This window comes from Drosophila eugracilis, unplaced genomic scaffold, assembly GCF_018153835.1.
Source record: "Drosophila eugracilis isolate 14026-0451.02 unplaced genomic scaffold, ASM1815383v1 contig_1765, whole genome shotgun sequence".
Taxonomy (NCBI): domain Eukaryota; kingdom Metazoa; phylum Arthropoda; class Insecta; order Diptera; family Drosophilidae; genus Drosophila; species Drosophila eugracilis.
The window spans coordinates 6,238,852-6,254,612 of NW_024572605.1; the positions used below are offsets into that span (position 1 = coordinate 6,238,852).

At 42.4% G+C, this 15,761-nt stretch overlaps 5 protein-coding genes across 6 annotated transcripts; 2 read left to right on the plus strand and 3 right to left on the minus strand.

Annotated features, from left to right (window-relative positions):
• Positions 1–1,193: 1,193 nt before the first annotated feature.
• LOC108104842 (defensin) lies at positions 1,194–1,577 on the minus strand. The gene has a single exon (XM_017211151.2). The coding sequence runs from the start codon at positions 1,563–1,565 to the stop codon at positions 1,287–1,289; it is 279 nt and encodes a 92-aa protein (XP_017066640.1). The 5' UTR covers positions 1,566–1,577; the 3' UTR covers positions 1,194–1,286.
• Positions 1,578–3,733: 2,156 nt separating this feature from the next.
• On the plus strand, positions 3,734–10,387 carry LOC108104841 (SPARC-related modular calcium-binding protein 2). 2 transcript variants are annotated; one of them, XM_017211149.2, is made up of 10 exons: positions 3,734–4,243; positions 7,062–7,221; positions 7,344–7,846; positions 7,909–8,023; positions 8,258–8,536; positions 8,791–8,921; positions 8,980–9,251; positions 9,308–9,439; positions 9,502–9,641; positions 9,699–10,387. In XM_017211149.2, the coding sequence occupies exons 1-10, from the start codon at positions 4,172–4,174 to the stop codon at positions 9,758–9,760; spliced, it is 1,866 nt and encodes a 621-aa protein (XP_017066638.1). In that variant the 5' UTR covers positions 3,734–4,171; the 3' UTR covers positions 9,761–10,387. The 2 variants fall into 2 exon arrangements, with proteins under 2 accessions (XP_017066638.1, XP_017066639.1); XM_017211150.2 differs by having other exon boundaries at positions 3,735–4,243; positions 8,830–8,921.
• A 40-nt stretch (positions 10,388–10,427) lies between these two features.
• Positions 10,428–13,375, minus strand: LOC108104840 (GPI ethanolamine phosphate transferase 1). The gene is made up of 2 exons (XM_017211148.2): positions 12,386–13,375; positions 10,428–12,328 (listed from the first exon to the last, which is right to left on the minus strand). The coding sequence occupies exons 1-2, from the start codon at positions 13,164–13,166 to the stop codon at positions 10,428–10,430; spliced, it is 2,682 nt and encodes an 893-aa protein (XP_017066637.1). The 5' UTR covers positions 13,167–13,375.
• Positions 13,376–13,484: 109 nt separating this feature from the next.
• Positions 13,485–13,951, plus strand: LOC108104881 (39S ribosomal protein L42, mitochondrial). The gene has a single exon (XM_017211209.2). The coding sequence runs from the start codon at positions 13,522–13,524 to the stop codon at positions 13,894–13,896; it is 375 nt and encodes a 124-aa protein (XP_017066698.1). The 5' UTR covers positions 13,485–13,521; the 3' UTR covers positions 13,897–13,951.
• LOC108104880 (cyclin-dependent kinase 10) lies at positions 13,918–15,424 on the minus strand. Its single transcript, XM_017211208.1, has 5 exons — positions 15,218–15,424; positions 15,083–15,155; positions 14,650–15,027; positions 14,146–14,592; positions 13,918–14,080 (listed from the first exon to the last, which is right to left on the minus strand). Exons 1-5 carry the CDS (start codon positions 15,344–15,346, stop codon positions 13,944–13,946), a joined length of 1,164 nt encoding a protein of 387 aa, XP_017066697.1. The 5' UTR covers positions 15,347–15,424; the 3' UTR covers positions 13,918–13,943.
• Positions 15,425–15,761: the final 337 nt, after the last annotated feature.

Genomic DNA, 15,761 nt, shown 5'->3' on the forward strand with positions numbered 1-15,761 from the left:
TTGCGAGTGGTTGCACGGTTTTTGGATCGCCATGTGAAAGAAATGAAACCGCGTAATTAACCGGCAAAAGCGTTCGTAAATTTAAAGAAACCCACAAGTCGGTCGCGTTCAGTGATAATTTCTATATACTCTTATTAACCAATGTAATTGGCGTTAATTAAGTGTCGTATAGCTTGCTCTCGGCGCGTGTTTCTCTTTCTTTTTTCCATCGTTTTACTTGCAGTGTCGATCGTTTCTAGACGACTGTTTGTTCGGTTAATTGATAAGAACGAATTGTAGTCGCACTTTGCCATATATATTTATATAGCAAAAACGTAAAAAAACGGAAATGCAATGGAAATTGTTGATATACCTTTTTGTTTAAGTTGAGGTTCGTTTTTTTGACCCCGCCAAACGGAATGCGCTGATAAGTAATCATTCATTGAGCAAAACTATGAATGAATTCGTGAAACATGAAGAGTTTCTTGGAGATTATATAGATTTCTATGCTTTTTTTTATTAAATGTTTAAAAATATTATTATTATTTTATGTTTTGAGTAATGTTTTTGATAATGCTATTATATAAGCATTACAACCGCGATCAATAGCAACGGCATTTTCTTCCCTTGATGCAGACACCTTTCAAACCCCGTGTTGAGCAATTGGCAGTACATTTTTCAATTTGGCAGTTGGCTCGTTTCTGGCGGACTTGCTCCCTCATATCCTGGAAGAGATTTTCCTGTAGTTCCTGCTGCAGAGGAGGATCCTCTGGAATAGTTTCCGCCTGCATTACGCAAATCGCAGCTAATGTTAAAGCCAGAATAACCGTGATCTTCATTGTTGGATCACAAAACGAGAGCTGTTCTACCTGGTTAAGCTATCAATAGTCTTTTATAGTCAATGGAATCGCTACCGGTTTATGATAATGAATCTATTTATTTGTTGTAAGAGTTGGAAATAGCATTGTTTATTTAAAAATTATGCGGAATACACAATACGAGTAATCGGTTTCCGTTTAGTGCATAACTGGACACTGACAAATTAAGGCGTTATGTGAGCTAAACGTTATTGCAAGTTCTAAAAATATAAATTTTATCCGAACAAAATAGACTTTGTTAAATTTAAAATGATTTCTTTCCATTATAGTTCATAAACCGACAATATCAGGTGTAGTGTCAAAATTTTTTTATATTTACAATTTTCTTTTTAATTTATTTTTTACATATTTTATTTTTTATTTATTTTTTACATCTTGATACTGTTAAGGCTTTATATATTTCCTCGTTGGTTCCGGATTTAAGTCAAATCAGTTACGACAAACGCAAACGGCCTTGTCGTTGCAGTAACCTCCTTTGAACCCCTTGGCAATACAGTGGCCAGCACAGGCAGTATGGTTCCAATTCCACTTGGAGAGGAGGTCGCATGTGGCCCGCTTTTGGCGACTGTGCTCCACAACCTCCTGCTGGGGATCCTTAATCAGCAAAGGATTTTCAGCTGGATACGTTTCCACATCGCTCACAGGCTGAGCCTGGACCATACAAGCCACCAAAGCTAAGGCGATAGCCAAGAATGCGAAGAACTTCATGATGGAATATCAGTTGAGATACTGTTGTGGCAGATCGTGGTTTTACTGAGTTTATATAGCGATCTGTCAGTCAGATCGATACGCCCAGGGACTCCCATTCGGTGACTTTCTTTCCCATTGTTTCGTTTGCCATGCAGGAACACGCGTCTCGGGGGTTTTTAAAATTTTTAGATCACCGACAAGGGGAGAAACCCTTGTCGAGGCTATTAGTTCATTTGTATAACCTTCAGAATATTGACAATTTGTATAGATAAGAGCAGAATATTACTGCAAAAGCCAGAATTGGCAAGCAGTCATTTTAATTTATAGGGATTCTTTATGAACCTTAAATTTTGAGGCAATAAAGTATAAAAAACATATCAAAAAATTAAACTTCGATACATAAATTATATTTATGGATAAAGATTTCAAAACCATATTAAATTTAATCTTTAAGAAATTGATATTTTTCATTTCAAGTTATTCAAAGCTAAACGGAAGTAAGATGGGTGTCTTTTTTGGCACTCACAAATAGTTAAAACTCGCTGATCCAGGGGAATCCGGCAATCGCCTTGATTTCTAGCTAACCGTTTAATTGTGCCCCAGTTGAAGGGCTGCACACATAGATACACAGTTGCAAGAGAGATACCCACAGATACGAAGATACATAAACACTGGCGACAATAAATAATTTCTACCGAAAAGTCTCTTCATAAAACCAAGCAAAATAAACAAACAACAAGAATCACACAATGATTAGTTGGGAACAACACAAAACGGCGGCTGGGGCGGGTGTACTTGTATCTGAATCCCGTATCTGCGCGTATATACGTGTATCTATATCTGTATCTGCATCTGGTTCTGAACCCAGTTGAGCTGAGCCGACAATCCCGATCGAATCCCACGACCGAGGCTTTTTTAGTTTGCTCTGCGCTCCTTGGTTGCCCATTGCCCGATGCCCGTTTGGCCGTTGCCTGTTTACCTTTGTTATCGACCAGGTTGTCTTGTCTTGCATTTTGGCGTCATACTGTCTGCCAGTCCACTCCACTTGAGTTATTACCCCGCCCCTTATAACCGTCTGGAGTCTTCTTCGTTTGCCCATCTTCACACTTAGAAAAAATAACATCAAAATTTATGGTAAAATTAGATCTTTTACTTTTCTACAATTTTAGATCACAAAAGTTATATTTATAAGCTAACGTTTTCTAAGCAGAAAGAAAAATTGATAAAAAATTGTATTTCTAATTCAATTTTTCTTAAAGTGCATCTGCGATCTTCGAAGAAGACCACAAAACAGATTGTGGCACAGCCGAAAACAAAACGTAGACAGGGGCGGGTGTTCGAGGGGTTGGGGTTTCAAGATAGGAGGAATAGAAGGGGGGCAGTTATCGCCGCCGTCAGACTGTCTGGCAGGTTTCACACCGAAACGAAGACGGAGACCGGCAACTCCACTTTGCCTCCTTCTCTTTCTCCTTCTCAAAATCCTCTCCAGCCGGACTCCTTGGCCAGCGGCTCTATAAATCACAGGAGCGGGGCCCTCGACGGCTCACGTTTTCCCTCGACCCTCTGCCCTCCGACGCCTCTGCCCCTCCCCCGCTGGCTAAGCAGCTGGTGCAACTGTTGGCCGCTTTGTTTTAGATGTTTTTTGTTGCTTTTGTTGGTGAGGCAACCTCTTGAGATGCACAAAGGAAGATAAATTTCACACGCACACACAAGTGCTCTCACTGTCTGCCGGTGTGTGAATGTGATCGTTTTTATGTTGCTACAGTAGGGCATCTATAAATTAGACATCCCAGCATAAATTAATGTTATTCTTGATCATTTAAAACCTATTTTACTGCATTATGAAAGAACTGATAAGTTAAATTAAAGCGTTCCGAAAGAATAAGCGAACTTTTTTACGAATATATGTTGGATTCTCATCTTTGTTTTAACTATAATGTAAAATTTACAAGTACAACTGTCAGAGGTACCACTGTGTTGCCTGTCCAGTCTCCAAGAGTCGGAGTGGCAAAGATAAGATATTGGAAGCGACACGCCAGACACTCTGGCGGCGGCGTCGGGATCCCGCTCTCTCCGCCGATCTCTCTGCTCGATTCCGATTCCCATTCCGATTCTTCGCCCACAACCTCTCTCGGGACCGATCCTCTCTCTTGGGTTTTGGGCCACTCCACTCCAAGGCAAGGCAAATGGCCAGTCGTGTGTGGAACTCGGCTACGATCGGTTTGGTTTTTTGGCTTGTGTGCTTCGCAGCTCAGTGCTCCTCGCTCCTCTCGCTTCTTCTTGATCGTTTTCGGGCGGTTTTTCCAATCGAAACGAACCAAAAATCGCACACATAAAGACCCACATTATATAAACAGAAGATCTACAACACCTTAATGCACACGCACACACCTCTCCTACTATAAATAGCCCCACGGAAATCGGTAAATAAATAAATCGGAGAGCCGCAAAGTAAAAGTTCTAGGAAGAAAATCTAATTGCGACTTTGCGAAAAAGATGGTGAAATAAACGAAAAACTTGTATTATAATGAGTGAAGAACTGCACTTAATGTAATAAACACGCGTACTTAATTAATTCGTAAACACAAGAACAGTTAATTGACGAATTCGAACTGCGAAGTGAAATGTTGGCGAGATGTGTTTTGTTTGTCACCTGGCTGGCGGTTTTCGTGACTGGAAAAAGTGACGATCAGTTGGTAAGTTTTTACAAAAAAGTTTTCAAAAAACTATACAAAAATTTAGCAGTTTTAAAAAGTGTAATAAAGATATTGGAAATCATGTTAAAGAAGAAATAGTCCTTGATCTGATTAATAGCAAGTATCATGCTCAGGCTTTTAATCCCCGTAAAGTATTTCTGTGCTTGTAAGCGAAACCTGCCAAACTTTCTGCCAAGACATACAAATGTTCACTTCGTAAATCCCAAGAAAACACTTGAATATTCCAGGTATCAAAGGTACCAAAAGTCAGACAAAGAAGAATCTTCTTCTTTTACTCTTTCTACAGCTTGTCCGCCGCCGCGCTGTCTGCCAAACTCCGAAAAGAGAGTCTGCCGGCTCCGTTCTTCTCTCCACTTCTGATCTTCGCCTCGCCTCTTCCCCTGTCTTCAAACCCGCACACCTTGATTTTTGTTTTTGTTTCATCTGACCGACGGACGAACGTGTTTCTTGTTCCTGCAGAAAAAAGAAGAAGAATAATAATAAGAGGAGGTGCAAAAAGGAGAACAAAAAAAATGGTCACAAGTCAAAAGCGATTTCTTTTCCCTGCCTTCTTGCTCCTCTTTTTTTGGATACCCTATAAAAAGGGTATTATAATCACAATAGAACATGTGAAAAGCCCAGTCTTTTTCTTTAAAGGGTTATAATTTTTGAACTTATTTTTGCAATATCCTTTATAAAGAGTATCAAATTGTCATTATCTCTTTGGTTGTGAAGATAAATAGCTGATAAAATATCTACCATCAGCTAAAGAATCCTTATCTTTAAGGGTATTCCAACTTCGATCGACAAACCTGACAGTCCTTTCTTATTTTAATACTTTTTTTTTGTAGTTTTTGCCAATTCCACTAAGCTGGCTGATGATGACAAAGTGTGAAGAAGTATTTAAAGTGTGGAGCTTGTTCTTTTGATTCTTCTCTGCCTATCGCAGCCTCTTCTTCACCTCCTCGTTCGGCGAGCGTGAGAACTGTCAGTCAATAATTTTGTCGTTATCTTGGTAACAATCCTTGAGCTGTCTCCGTTTATAATTTGTGGCTCAGAGGGTATGGCAAAGAAGTGGCGGTGGAGGGGGTAAGGGAGACAACAGGGTGCTCCAGGTGGGGTATTTTTAATCCAGGCACGTTTACGGGATAACGCCCTATTTAAAACTTAGATAATCACAAACGAAACTGTCATTTGCATTCCCAATCAGACATTCCCTATTGCAGTGGTATGGTTAAATTATATTTCCAAGGGGTTTTATATATTTAAGGAGCTAAATGCTTCTTACCTTCAGCATAAACTTAAACCGGTTGAGTTTTAGGGGAGATACAATAAAATCAATTATAAGTATTTAGTTCTTCCATAACCAAATTTGTTAATTGGCTAATGAGGTATTCATGTTCAACTTAATAACCAGATGCCCCTCACACCCCTCAGTTCTGAGAACAGTCATCCGATCTGCCGATTGCAGCAATATATATAGTATGTATATCTGCTGTGTTTATATACTTTTCGATCGATATCTGTCTGTGCCCAGTCGGGAGTCAAAAAATCACCTGCACACTCCGATTTCCAAGCAGCGCGTGCTTCGCAGCCCACAAAAAGAATTCGAATTGTTTACAGACATTCTACATTATTTGTGTATATATGTTGGGGGCAACAAGATAACACTGGGACAGGTATTATTTGTGCTTCTCATAATTGTATAACATTTCTTGCCGAGCTTCTGGTGTTTAGTATCATTGGGGTACATATTGATTTTTGTTGGGTGTCTACATAAAAGCATTAAATTACTAAGCCGGATTATAACATATTGATAGACTTAAGCCCTTCATTTGATACTTTTTGGAATTTGTGGACAACTTTCTCTGTTCTAAAAATGTGACCCAAAGAACATGTTCTTTTTCATAGATATCTGAACAAACCTTTGTTATTTTATAGGGTTCCTAAGTTCTTTTAGTAATAATCTTAAGATAAAACATGTTTTTGGTATAACTAATATTTATATTACAAAAACTTAACCTATTTTAACCCCAAGTCAGAGCTCTGTAAATTCCATATATTATACAAAAATCTTGCAGATATTCGACATGGTGCCATAAAGCTCACATACTTTAACTACCATGAGCACCTCAATTAGTATGCTCATATCTTATCCGAAACATGTTTCAGTTATGGGGCATTTAGATGGCTTGACGCATTTCACTTTTCAATAACAGCGAAAACTAATTAATGTCCGTCTGACAAGACAAATAAATATCTGTGGGCTGGCCGCAGCAAATTGGCGACAAAAGGCGCTGCACTGGCAAATCCCAAAGTGCTGGGCCTCCCCATCTATATATATATTTATATATATATATATACAGACATATATATACAGATATCTACGATTTACATACACGAGTATTTGTGATTTTGTGGGCTAAACAAGAATTCGCGCACTCAGCGGCAAGTTGGTCGAGAGCAGCAGGCTGCCATAATTTTGGTGCGGATTTCGGGGCATTCGAGTTATGGGCCTGACAACTTTGATTTTCACATTAGCCGGCTATTGCAGGTAGCCCACCCCCAAAGCCCCCCTTTTCCATACAACCATCCATCCATCCAACCCCCCTCAAAATGCCGTCCCTGTCCCTGTCAGACATTGCCAACATTCGTATTCCAGTCAGCGTCAAAAGCCCAGACGCTTGGCGACTCGCAGACTTCGCCATAAGTGCAGTAAATCATTTTACGCGTGTTTGACTACCCCACCCTCCATGGAGCTACTATATGGCAGAGACTTGGAATGACACCTCCTCCACCTCTTGATCTTTACCTGCAGATGAAGCTACCCGCCTGCGCCGCTAAACAGGGCGAGTGCGATGATAACGAGGGTCCCGTCTGCGGCACCGACGGCCAAACCTATCCCACCAGGTGTCACCTGATGCGGGCGCAGTGCGGTGGCCACCAGGTGAGCCTCAAGTACAGCGGTTCTTGCAATGGTAAGTGCATTATATCATTTTATTCTTCACTAAATTTATAATCCAGAAATTTTATTGATTGATAAAAAATACTCGATTCCTTTGGGGTATAGACTGATTCTTAATGCATCTACTATTTTCAGCCTGTTTGGAGGCAGTGAAATTTGCGCGTCGTCAGCAGGAACGTGATCCGGAATACTTTGTGCCCAGGTGCAGGAAGGATGGCAACTTTGCGGCAATGCAGTGCTATGGGAAAAACGGATGCTGGTGCAGTGATAGTCAGGGTAGACCCATCGAGGATGATTCCAAGCAATTCCGGCGAAAGGGAAAGCTTCGCTGCAGAGCTAATCGACGTGACCGACGCCGTCTGGCCTCGCATCAGATTAGCTATACTCCGGATACCTCTGCCTCCAAGGGAAGTTCGGAAACAGGGTCATCTGCCCACCGACCCTGCACCAAATCGGATCGGTTACTGTTCAACAACAATCTGATGCGCATGTTCCGCAACGAGGCTCAGAGCTTTTTCCGACAACCATCTATGTCGGACTCCCATATCCTGGAGTGGAAGTTCGCCAAACTGGATACGAATGGTAATAAGCTGCTTGATCGTCAGGAGATCAGGGAACTAAAGAAGGTCCTCAGGCGGGTAAGATATCTTTGTCATTTATATTGTATATAGATTAAGTTATCCTTTTTACTTTTAAATAGAACGTCAAACCACGACGATGTGGAAGGACTTTTGGCAAATACTGTGATGTCATCAAGGACTCCAACTTGAATAGGTTGGAATGGAGCATTTGCTTTACTAAAGAGTTTCATAACCGTGAGTAAAAGTGGATTATATAGAATGGGGATAAAATAACATTTTATAGAATGTGTATTCTTTAAAATGAAAAATTGGGTTTTCCTCTCATTCCTCTCCTCGTTAAAATCTTAAATCCATTAAAAGAAGAAGGGATAATACTAACTTTGACAGCATGTTTAGCTTAAAGTAATATCATGATTCATCTTTTCGAGGCTTTAAAACATCTCCCATCTGTATGTCATCTAAATCCAGGTAGCGCTGTTGTTAATCTTCTAGCGAGCAGTGCAGCCACCGCGCCACCTCACTCTACCCACTATAGTATCCATGACACGAATGGCAATGGTCACCATCGTGGTCATATCAACACCATTGGCAGTGGAAACAATGCGCACTTGTACTCCGAGGATGTGAGTGGCAGTGATGAACACGAGGATAACTACGAGGACAGTGGAACGGGATACGGTGGTGAAGACGACGATTCGCAAGGATCGGATCTGCCCAGCTCACGAACCCACATCCCATCATTATATAGTACGTAGATTTGTGTGCAAACTAATCTAAGATATTCATTTTGAGCATGAAAAGATTACTTGATCTTAAGAAGATAGCGTTTCAAAATTATTTTTAAAAACAAAAAGTTTCTTTCGGCTTGCGAATATTCAACTCAAAAGTAGCAATCATCAATGATCATTTCAGCACTTATTTAGCATGAAACTAGATCCGATTGACCCTCATATCATATAATTTCCCTTCTGTGTTCGTTATCATTCTGCATGCTTCCAAAGGGCAGAATAAAATGTATGTTAACGCGCAAATCTTTACAGTGCTCAACTCGAAGCCAGAGGCAGCCAGTCAGGACATAGAAAATGACTCCAACTGCTGGATGGATCAGTCGATTACGATGGAGGAGCAGGGCGTAAGTCGTGGTTACACTTCGTTAAAGGAATCATCTTACTACTTACCTCACTTCACAGCACAGTGGGGCTTTTGTGCCGCAGTGCCTGCCGGATGGTCGCTATCAACGTGTACAGTGCTACTCCTCTACGTCCACCTCGTATTGCTGGTGCGTCAACGAGGATACGGGCAAGAGCATTCCGGGCACATCGGTGAAGAACATGAGGCCTCAGTGCGATGAGAATGCGGTGGTGCGACCCATGAAGGGATGCACTGAGCCGCGAAAGACGCAGTTTCTCAAAGAGTTGAAGGCCTACCTCAACACCTCACTCCTGCCCAGCAGTACAACCGGGTAGGACTGATCGGTTTCTTATAAAGTAAAGATTTGTTAATTATGAAATATTGCAGCACTAACTCAACGTGGAAGACAGATGATGAACGGATTGCCACGCTGAGCTTTGTATATCTGGACAAGAACAAAAATAAGTCTTGGGATCGTCGAGAGTGGAAGAACTTCCGGGATTTGGTCACCAGTGCCAGGTGAGTCACTATAGCAAATCATATCTTTAGAGATAATCTTTAAATATTATTCTATCCAACAGTAATCTGCGTAGATGTGGCAAGAAGATGCCGCGCTACTGCGACGTGAATGGAGACAAGAAGATCTCGTTGACCGAGTGGGTCAACTGCCTTCAGGCAACCCCGCGGGAAAGTGCCACCACAGCCAAGCCGGCACAGTCAAGTGGGTTTCCATTAATATATAAAATTATATCAATACTGAAACTGAGACAAATTCCAGATGAGACGGCCAGTCCAAAATTCCAGGGAGTAAATCCGGTGGAGCGATATCTGAAAGATTAATTGGGGAAAGATATTTCCCATCCGTGCTGCTGCTATTACTACTCATTAGATGTCGTCGTGCCATGACACACACAAAAACCACACGAAAACACATCCTACACACCACCATCCAAAATTGGGTGGATCGATTTTTGGATTAATACTGAAAATGTAGACATTTTTACAGTAAACAAGATTTTTTTTAAGAAATATAATTTCTAACTTTGGCATTTTCGAAGATCCTCATTAAAACAATATCAGTTTGTAATAATTATTGCAAATATTTTTATTTTTTAGATTTGTGTTTTGTTGTAATTATAAAAAATTGTACAAAATAATTAATTCAATAGGTATTAACATATAAATTTAAAATTACAAAAATACTTCAGCTATCAGATATGGATCAGTAAACTAATACCTTTTCTCAACATGTAACTATGTATCGTTTATGTAAAATTTCTTGTTCTTTGGTTTTAAGAGAGCTTAAGCTTATATAAGCCCAGAATTTATTGTCCATGAAATCGATCCACCCTGATCTTCACCTACACACAGACACATTCCTAGCATTAGATTCTATAATTTACATGTGTATGTTACTAATTCTTAATTAGTGTTGTAAATATTATCGGACATAAAAGTTTAAGCTTAGCTATGAGTGTACTGATATTGGTTTTAAGGCTAGTAATGGCTAGTGATGTTTGGCGCTAATCACATCCCAGTGGATTAAACGTAGTGGCAGCCGTTTTATGTCAACTTCATCCCACGTAATAACTCGCAGCAGCTGCTTGGCGGTATAGAATAGCAGAAGGATCACCAGCGTGGTCACCTCCATGATGACAAAGTGTGATATGGACGTACCGATGTCCAACCAGGAACCCTGGTTACGTACCAAGAACAAGAAATTCAGACCCATAACATCGCAGATGAGCAGCAGGCTAATGAAGATCTGCTCCTCGTGCTGGCGGACAAACTCGCTCTGGGCATAGACCACCGACATGACCAGCACAACCGGGACTAGAAGCTTTAGCAGCACTAGACCCATAATCACAAAGGGATAAAAATGGCTGAGATAGCAGCGAGCGATGTTGGGATCAAAGGAGCTGATAGAGGCTATGTTGCCGGATCCGAAAAGCGAGAAAAAAGTGTACAGCAGCAGGGTGAAAGCTAGTCGAAGCACTGACTTCTCTGCTTGCGCATTCTGGGCCTTCAGAGAAATGTTTAATTCTATGGTCAGCAACTGGACAAATACAGCCTCATATGAGGTACACAGTGTTGCGTATAGCGTTCCCAAATTGAAGCCAATCTGGGCCAGACGCAGTTCTAGTCTTGTTTCTTTGCTCTTCAAAATGGATGCGAAGGAATATATCAGAAACAACCAGCTGGCTAACTTCAACGGTAAAGGAGTTTTCAATTCACTTGAGTGGAGATAAGCACACACCATGGTCAGTAGCAGGATCAAGGCATTACAATATTTGGTGTGATTTTTGTAGCTTAATCTAGACTTCGTATTCCAAAGTGAGTTCATAAGGATCGTGATAACTCCAGCTCCAAGTAGATATCCATTCTGATAACCGACTGACAGTGGCAGTAAGGGAAAGCAGGAAAGGATCACCACCAATGCCAGCCAGGAGAAAAATTCCTTGCTCTTCCTTTGAAAATTGCTCCAACCATAGTAGCTGGCGAAGGCGAAGAAACTGAGCGAGATCAGGCGACGCTCAAAGAAAGTAAAGACCATGAGCTCCGCGCAAGCAATGATTAACACAAGCTGCCAAACGGTGGTCTTCAAGGCTGGAGCGCTATAAGCTGAAGCTGGCGAGGAACTGAAGTTGAGGTTCCAAGGTTGCAAAGCCTTAAGCCAGATGAAGTTTGGAAGCAGCAGGTAGAAGGATGTATCCAGCGGTGTTCGTTGGCTCAGCAGGAAAATAACTAGCAGGATCACAAAACATCCAAGGCTTATTCTCACCATTTTAGTGCTCTTTTCAAGGAGTAACTCCACTTTACCTGCCCTATTCCTCGAGAGCAGGCGATATAGATAGAATATCCATCCCAGAAAGGAGAAAGTGGTGCTTATTAAAAGCGCTCTACGGTAGTACCCATGGTAGTAATCGATGCCTTCAAGGGCTTGCAACATTACGAGTTGGCTTCTCGACATAGAATTTATGTACTCTCTGTTTTTGTGCAGCTTTAAAATTTCATCTTTGTATCTTTTGACTGCTTCTGTTGTAAGAATATCAAACTCGGATAAGACTGCAGCGAAAAAACCTTTCTTATGCTGCTCCTGAAGTGCCACATACTGCTCCAAAAGCTGCAAAGCGTTTAAATGCGAAGCCACGGCTTCGTACTCCTTGCTGACATTCAAGTATCCTAATGGCAACGTTCCAAAATTGTTCATTGGCGGTGGTAGACCCACCAAGGCGGACATCAAGGGTGTCAGTTGTGCCTGCTCCAGTTCGTACAGTGGCATAGCAGGTCCTTCATTGTTCGGCATAAATGTTCGGCCTTCAGGATTGGGAACCGAGCGTGAAACTCCAGCGCCCCAAAGCACAAAAGGCGTGTCCGTTTCATGTGGCGAACCAGCACCATGGGCACCTATAATATAATATATTAACTGAGAATTATTAATAGGTTTAAATTTTAGTTCCATACCCGAATCAGTCATTCCATGATCAGCAGTGACTAAGTAAGCAGTTCGCTTATCGGGAAAAATTCGCTCAAACTCCTCATATATCTGGTAAACTCCTGTCTCCGTTTTATCCACAGTCTGGCGAAACTTCGGAGCTCCCGGCTTATGCACATGACCGGCGGTGTCCAGTCCCAGGAGGTGCAGAAAGAACACCCCACCTTTGAGTCGTTGCAGGGGTAGCCTCTGTTGTTGGAGGAGCAACTTGACGCGCTTGAACACCCACTCGTCCTGTTCGTAGGCATCGTAGCCTGGCGAAAAGTCCAGATCGTCGGTGTAGGAGCGGATATGCATTTTGGTTTTGGACAGACTGGAAAACACACTGATAACATCGTCGGCGCCCCAAGCGTAAGTCTCTGAACTCCGGTTAAACAAAGTATCAAAAGCAATTGGGTTCTTTTTCCAGCCACGCAGCACTGCCGACGGATCCTCATACAGACCAGCTATAAGAGTTATGTGTCCGGGTCGGGTTTCCGTGGGCACACGTGTGCGGGACACGCCCACCACGCCTTCGCGCAAGAAGATCTCGCGTAGATGCGGTACATAACGGCAGTTCTCCTCGAAGAAGGAGGCGGCACGGAAGCCATCGGTCACAATCAGCACCAAACGATTCGCAGGCGCTTCCAATCCGTAATACAAAAGTGGTTTCTGGGGAGTAAGGCCCGTGATCACCGGTGAGCGGAAGTATATCACGAATATGGAGCCGAGGAGCAGTACGTGGACCACTAGGGCGTAAGCAATCCACATCACGGCCGGAATGTTTGTTATCAAATGTCAATCAGCTGTGAACAGTGGTAAGTAAGCGATTGAGTACGTGAAACAAACTGCTACGCAATCAGTGGTGACAGTCTCGGTGCTTGTGGAAATGTAAAATGTAAAACAGCTCCTATTTTGACAATAGGCACGATAAAAAAGCTATTATCTAAACTAAACAAAACTAGCTTCTAAAGGATACGAGTGACAGTTAATATTTGTTATTACACATTTTTAAATTGTTTGAAGCCAGGAACAATCCAAGAGGAGCAGCAGATCAGTCCAGTTAAATCGATAACCTTCCAGCTGTTTAGTTATCGGTGAGTGGGTGCCATCACTATATGTAAAAATGTCAGCGGCACGTTTATACGGAAGTTTTCGTTTATTTTCTTCGAGCACCGTTCAGCGCAATGCTGTTGGAGGCAAAAGCCTGGTGGAGGCCGTGGCGGTGACCAAGAATGGTCGCACCATTGTGGCCTGGCACCCGGACACGCCTATCCCCTACGAGAATACGCAACCGCTGCCGAAAGTCACAGAGATTCAAAGCTCGTCGGTGATCAAGGAATCAGCACTAAAGACTGCTATGCGGGCGTTTAAGACCAAGCATCCCGAGGTGGCGCGCCAGGAGCTTATGCAGTTGACCCACACTACCAAGCACCGTTGGTTTCCACGTGCCCGCGACAGGAAAGCAAAGCAGACGCCGATGGACCGGCCGTACCTATAGTTTAGCACACACTGCATTGCATAATGTTGAAATAAATTCGTTCTCTTTTAATCCATACGCTGGCGCTTAATGAATACATTAAGCAGATCTGAAATGGGAATGTCGGCCGGCGGCTGGGCAGGTGGAGGAGCCGTAGTATTGTTTCTGTATTGCGGGAAAGTGGGCATCATGCGAGGGTCACAAGCTTAAAAAAAAAATAGTTCGATCAGTTGGTCGGATCATTAATAAAAAATAACAAGCCAAACTCACCCACAGGCGGTTCCAAAAAGTACTTGCTATTCAGGCACTCCTCGGCAGTAGCTCTGGTATTTGGGTTGTAGATGAATAAAATGTTCAGGAGGTTCCTGCCTGATTGGCCAATCATATGAAACTTGGTCTTGAGATTATTGTATGGCTGTTGGCTTAACGTAAAATTCTGCAAAGCGGGAAGGTCGGAAAAACCAGGCCAAATGGACTCTGAAGGAGCTCCCAAAAGGTCAATAATCAAGTCGAGCTGCTTAATCTCCGAACTGCCCGGGAGCAGGGGCTTTCCAAGCAGCAGTTCACCCAATATGCAGCCAAAAGCCCACATATCCACCGCCGTAGTGTGTGTCCGGCAATCCAGGAGTAGTTCTGGGGCTCTGTACCACAACGTAACCATTTGTGGAGTCATTGGTTTTGGGGGAATGCTAAACATGCGGGCCAGACCGAAATCAGCTGGCATTTGAAACACGATTAGCTAGTAAGGCAGATAAAACTTATAATTCAACTTACCAACTTTGATGCAGCCCTTGTCAGTCATGAGGAGATTGGAAACCTTTAAATCCCTGTGAATAATATGGCGTGCGTGAAGGTACTTCAGGGCTTGTAGCACCTGTAACGTAATACACTTAACCTCGGACTCAGTAAAAGGCTTAGCCATGTTATCAAGCACGGCATCCAAGTCCTGCTCGCAGAAATCCATCACAAGAAATATACTATCCAGGCTTTTGCCCACAACCACCTCTCGCAAGCGGACTATATTCTCATGTTGGCACTGCTTTAGGATCATAATCTCGCGGAGCCCACTAACGGGCAGGCCATCCTTTTCCTGATCCATGCGAACCTTCTTTAAAGCTACGATTTCATTGCTGCGAGTATCACGTGCCCGATCTGTAGAGGACATCAGGTTAAGCATGTGAATTAAGTGCTTTAATAGCCAACATACAAACAATTCCATAACTGCCTTCGCCAACGCGGTTCAGTTTTTCAAACTCGGAGACAGGTCGACAGCGGCCAAACTAAAGGTTAGAAAAAACTTTCGAAATTCTGTAAAGAAATAACTAAAGTAAAGCACATTTACCAGATTCTGCTCGGGAATAGGCATTGGAGTGCCGGTGCTCATAGAAAGAAGAAAGCCCTTGCGAGTAACGGGAGCCTGGGGGTCCGGAGCCGGATTGTTGTCCATTTCGTTCGATTTTAAGCTGGACATAGCTCAAGAAGACCGGCAAATATATACAAGACAAGATAAACTAAAAATTGTTTAGAATATTGTATTAGTGATGGACGTTGTTGCACGTTGACTGCTTGCCCTGTCGATAACTCGTTAGAACTATTGGAACCGACACCTTTTGGCGCGTTTTTACATAACTTTTGAAATCTATTCTGCTTAAATCGCCAACCGACAATTACCTCAAATTTAGGCCCATGTTGTATAACAAGTACGAATTAAAACAAAAACAAAAGCGTCTAGAAACCCGGGCACGACTTAAGAAAGTGAAATTGCACCCATTTAAAGAAATTTCAAATGCATGTCTTGGGCATTAAACTCGTCATCGCCGACTCTACGCATGTGTGAAAATCTGCGCGCAAAGCCGCAACAACAGCGGTTTAATTATCACCCTGAA

Coding starts and splice junctions, on each gene's coding strand:
- LOC108104841 (XM_017211149.2), top strand. CDS start 4,172: ATGTTGGCGAGATGTGTTTTGTTTGTCACCTGGCTGGCGGTTTTCGTG. Junction 4,244..7,061: donor GAAAAAGTGACGATCAGTTG/GTAAGTTTTTAC, acceptor CTTTACCTGCAG/ATGAAGCTACCCGCCTGCGC. Junction 7,847..7,908: donor TAAAGAAGGTCCTCAGGCGG/GTAAGATATCTT, acceptor ACTTTTAAATAG/AACGTCAAACCACGACGATG.
- LOC108104880 (XM_017211208.1), bottom strand. CDS start 15,346: ATGTCCAGCTTAAAATCGAACGAAATGGACAACAATCCGGCTCCGGAC. Junction 15,156..15,217: donor CTATTCCCGAGCAGAATCTG/GTAAATGTGCTT, acceptor TCTAACCTTTAG/TTTGGCCGCTGTCGACCTGT. Junction 14,593..14,649: donor CAAGGGCTGCATCAAAGTTG/GTAAGTTGAATT, acceptor TTCAAATGCCAG/CTGATTTCGGTCTGGCCCGC.
- LOC108104881 (XM_017211209.2), top strand. CDS start 13,522: ATGTCAGCGGCACGTTTATACGGAAGTTTTCGTTTATTTTCTTCGAGC.
- LOC108104842 (XM_017211151.2), bottom strand. CDS start 1,565: ATGAAGTTCTTCGCATTCTTGGCTATCGCCTTAGCTTTGGTGGCTTGT.
- LOC108104840 (XM_017211148.2), bottom strand. CDS start 13,166: ATGTGGATTGCTTACGCCCTAGTGGTCCACGTACTGCTCCTCGGCTCC. Junction 12,329..12,385: donor TCATGGAATGACTGATTCGG/GTATGGAACTAA, acceptor ATTATATTATAG/GTGCCCATGGTGCTGGTTCG.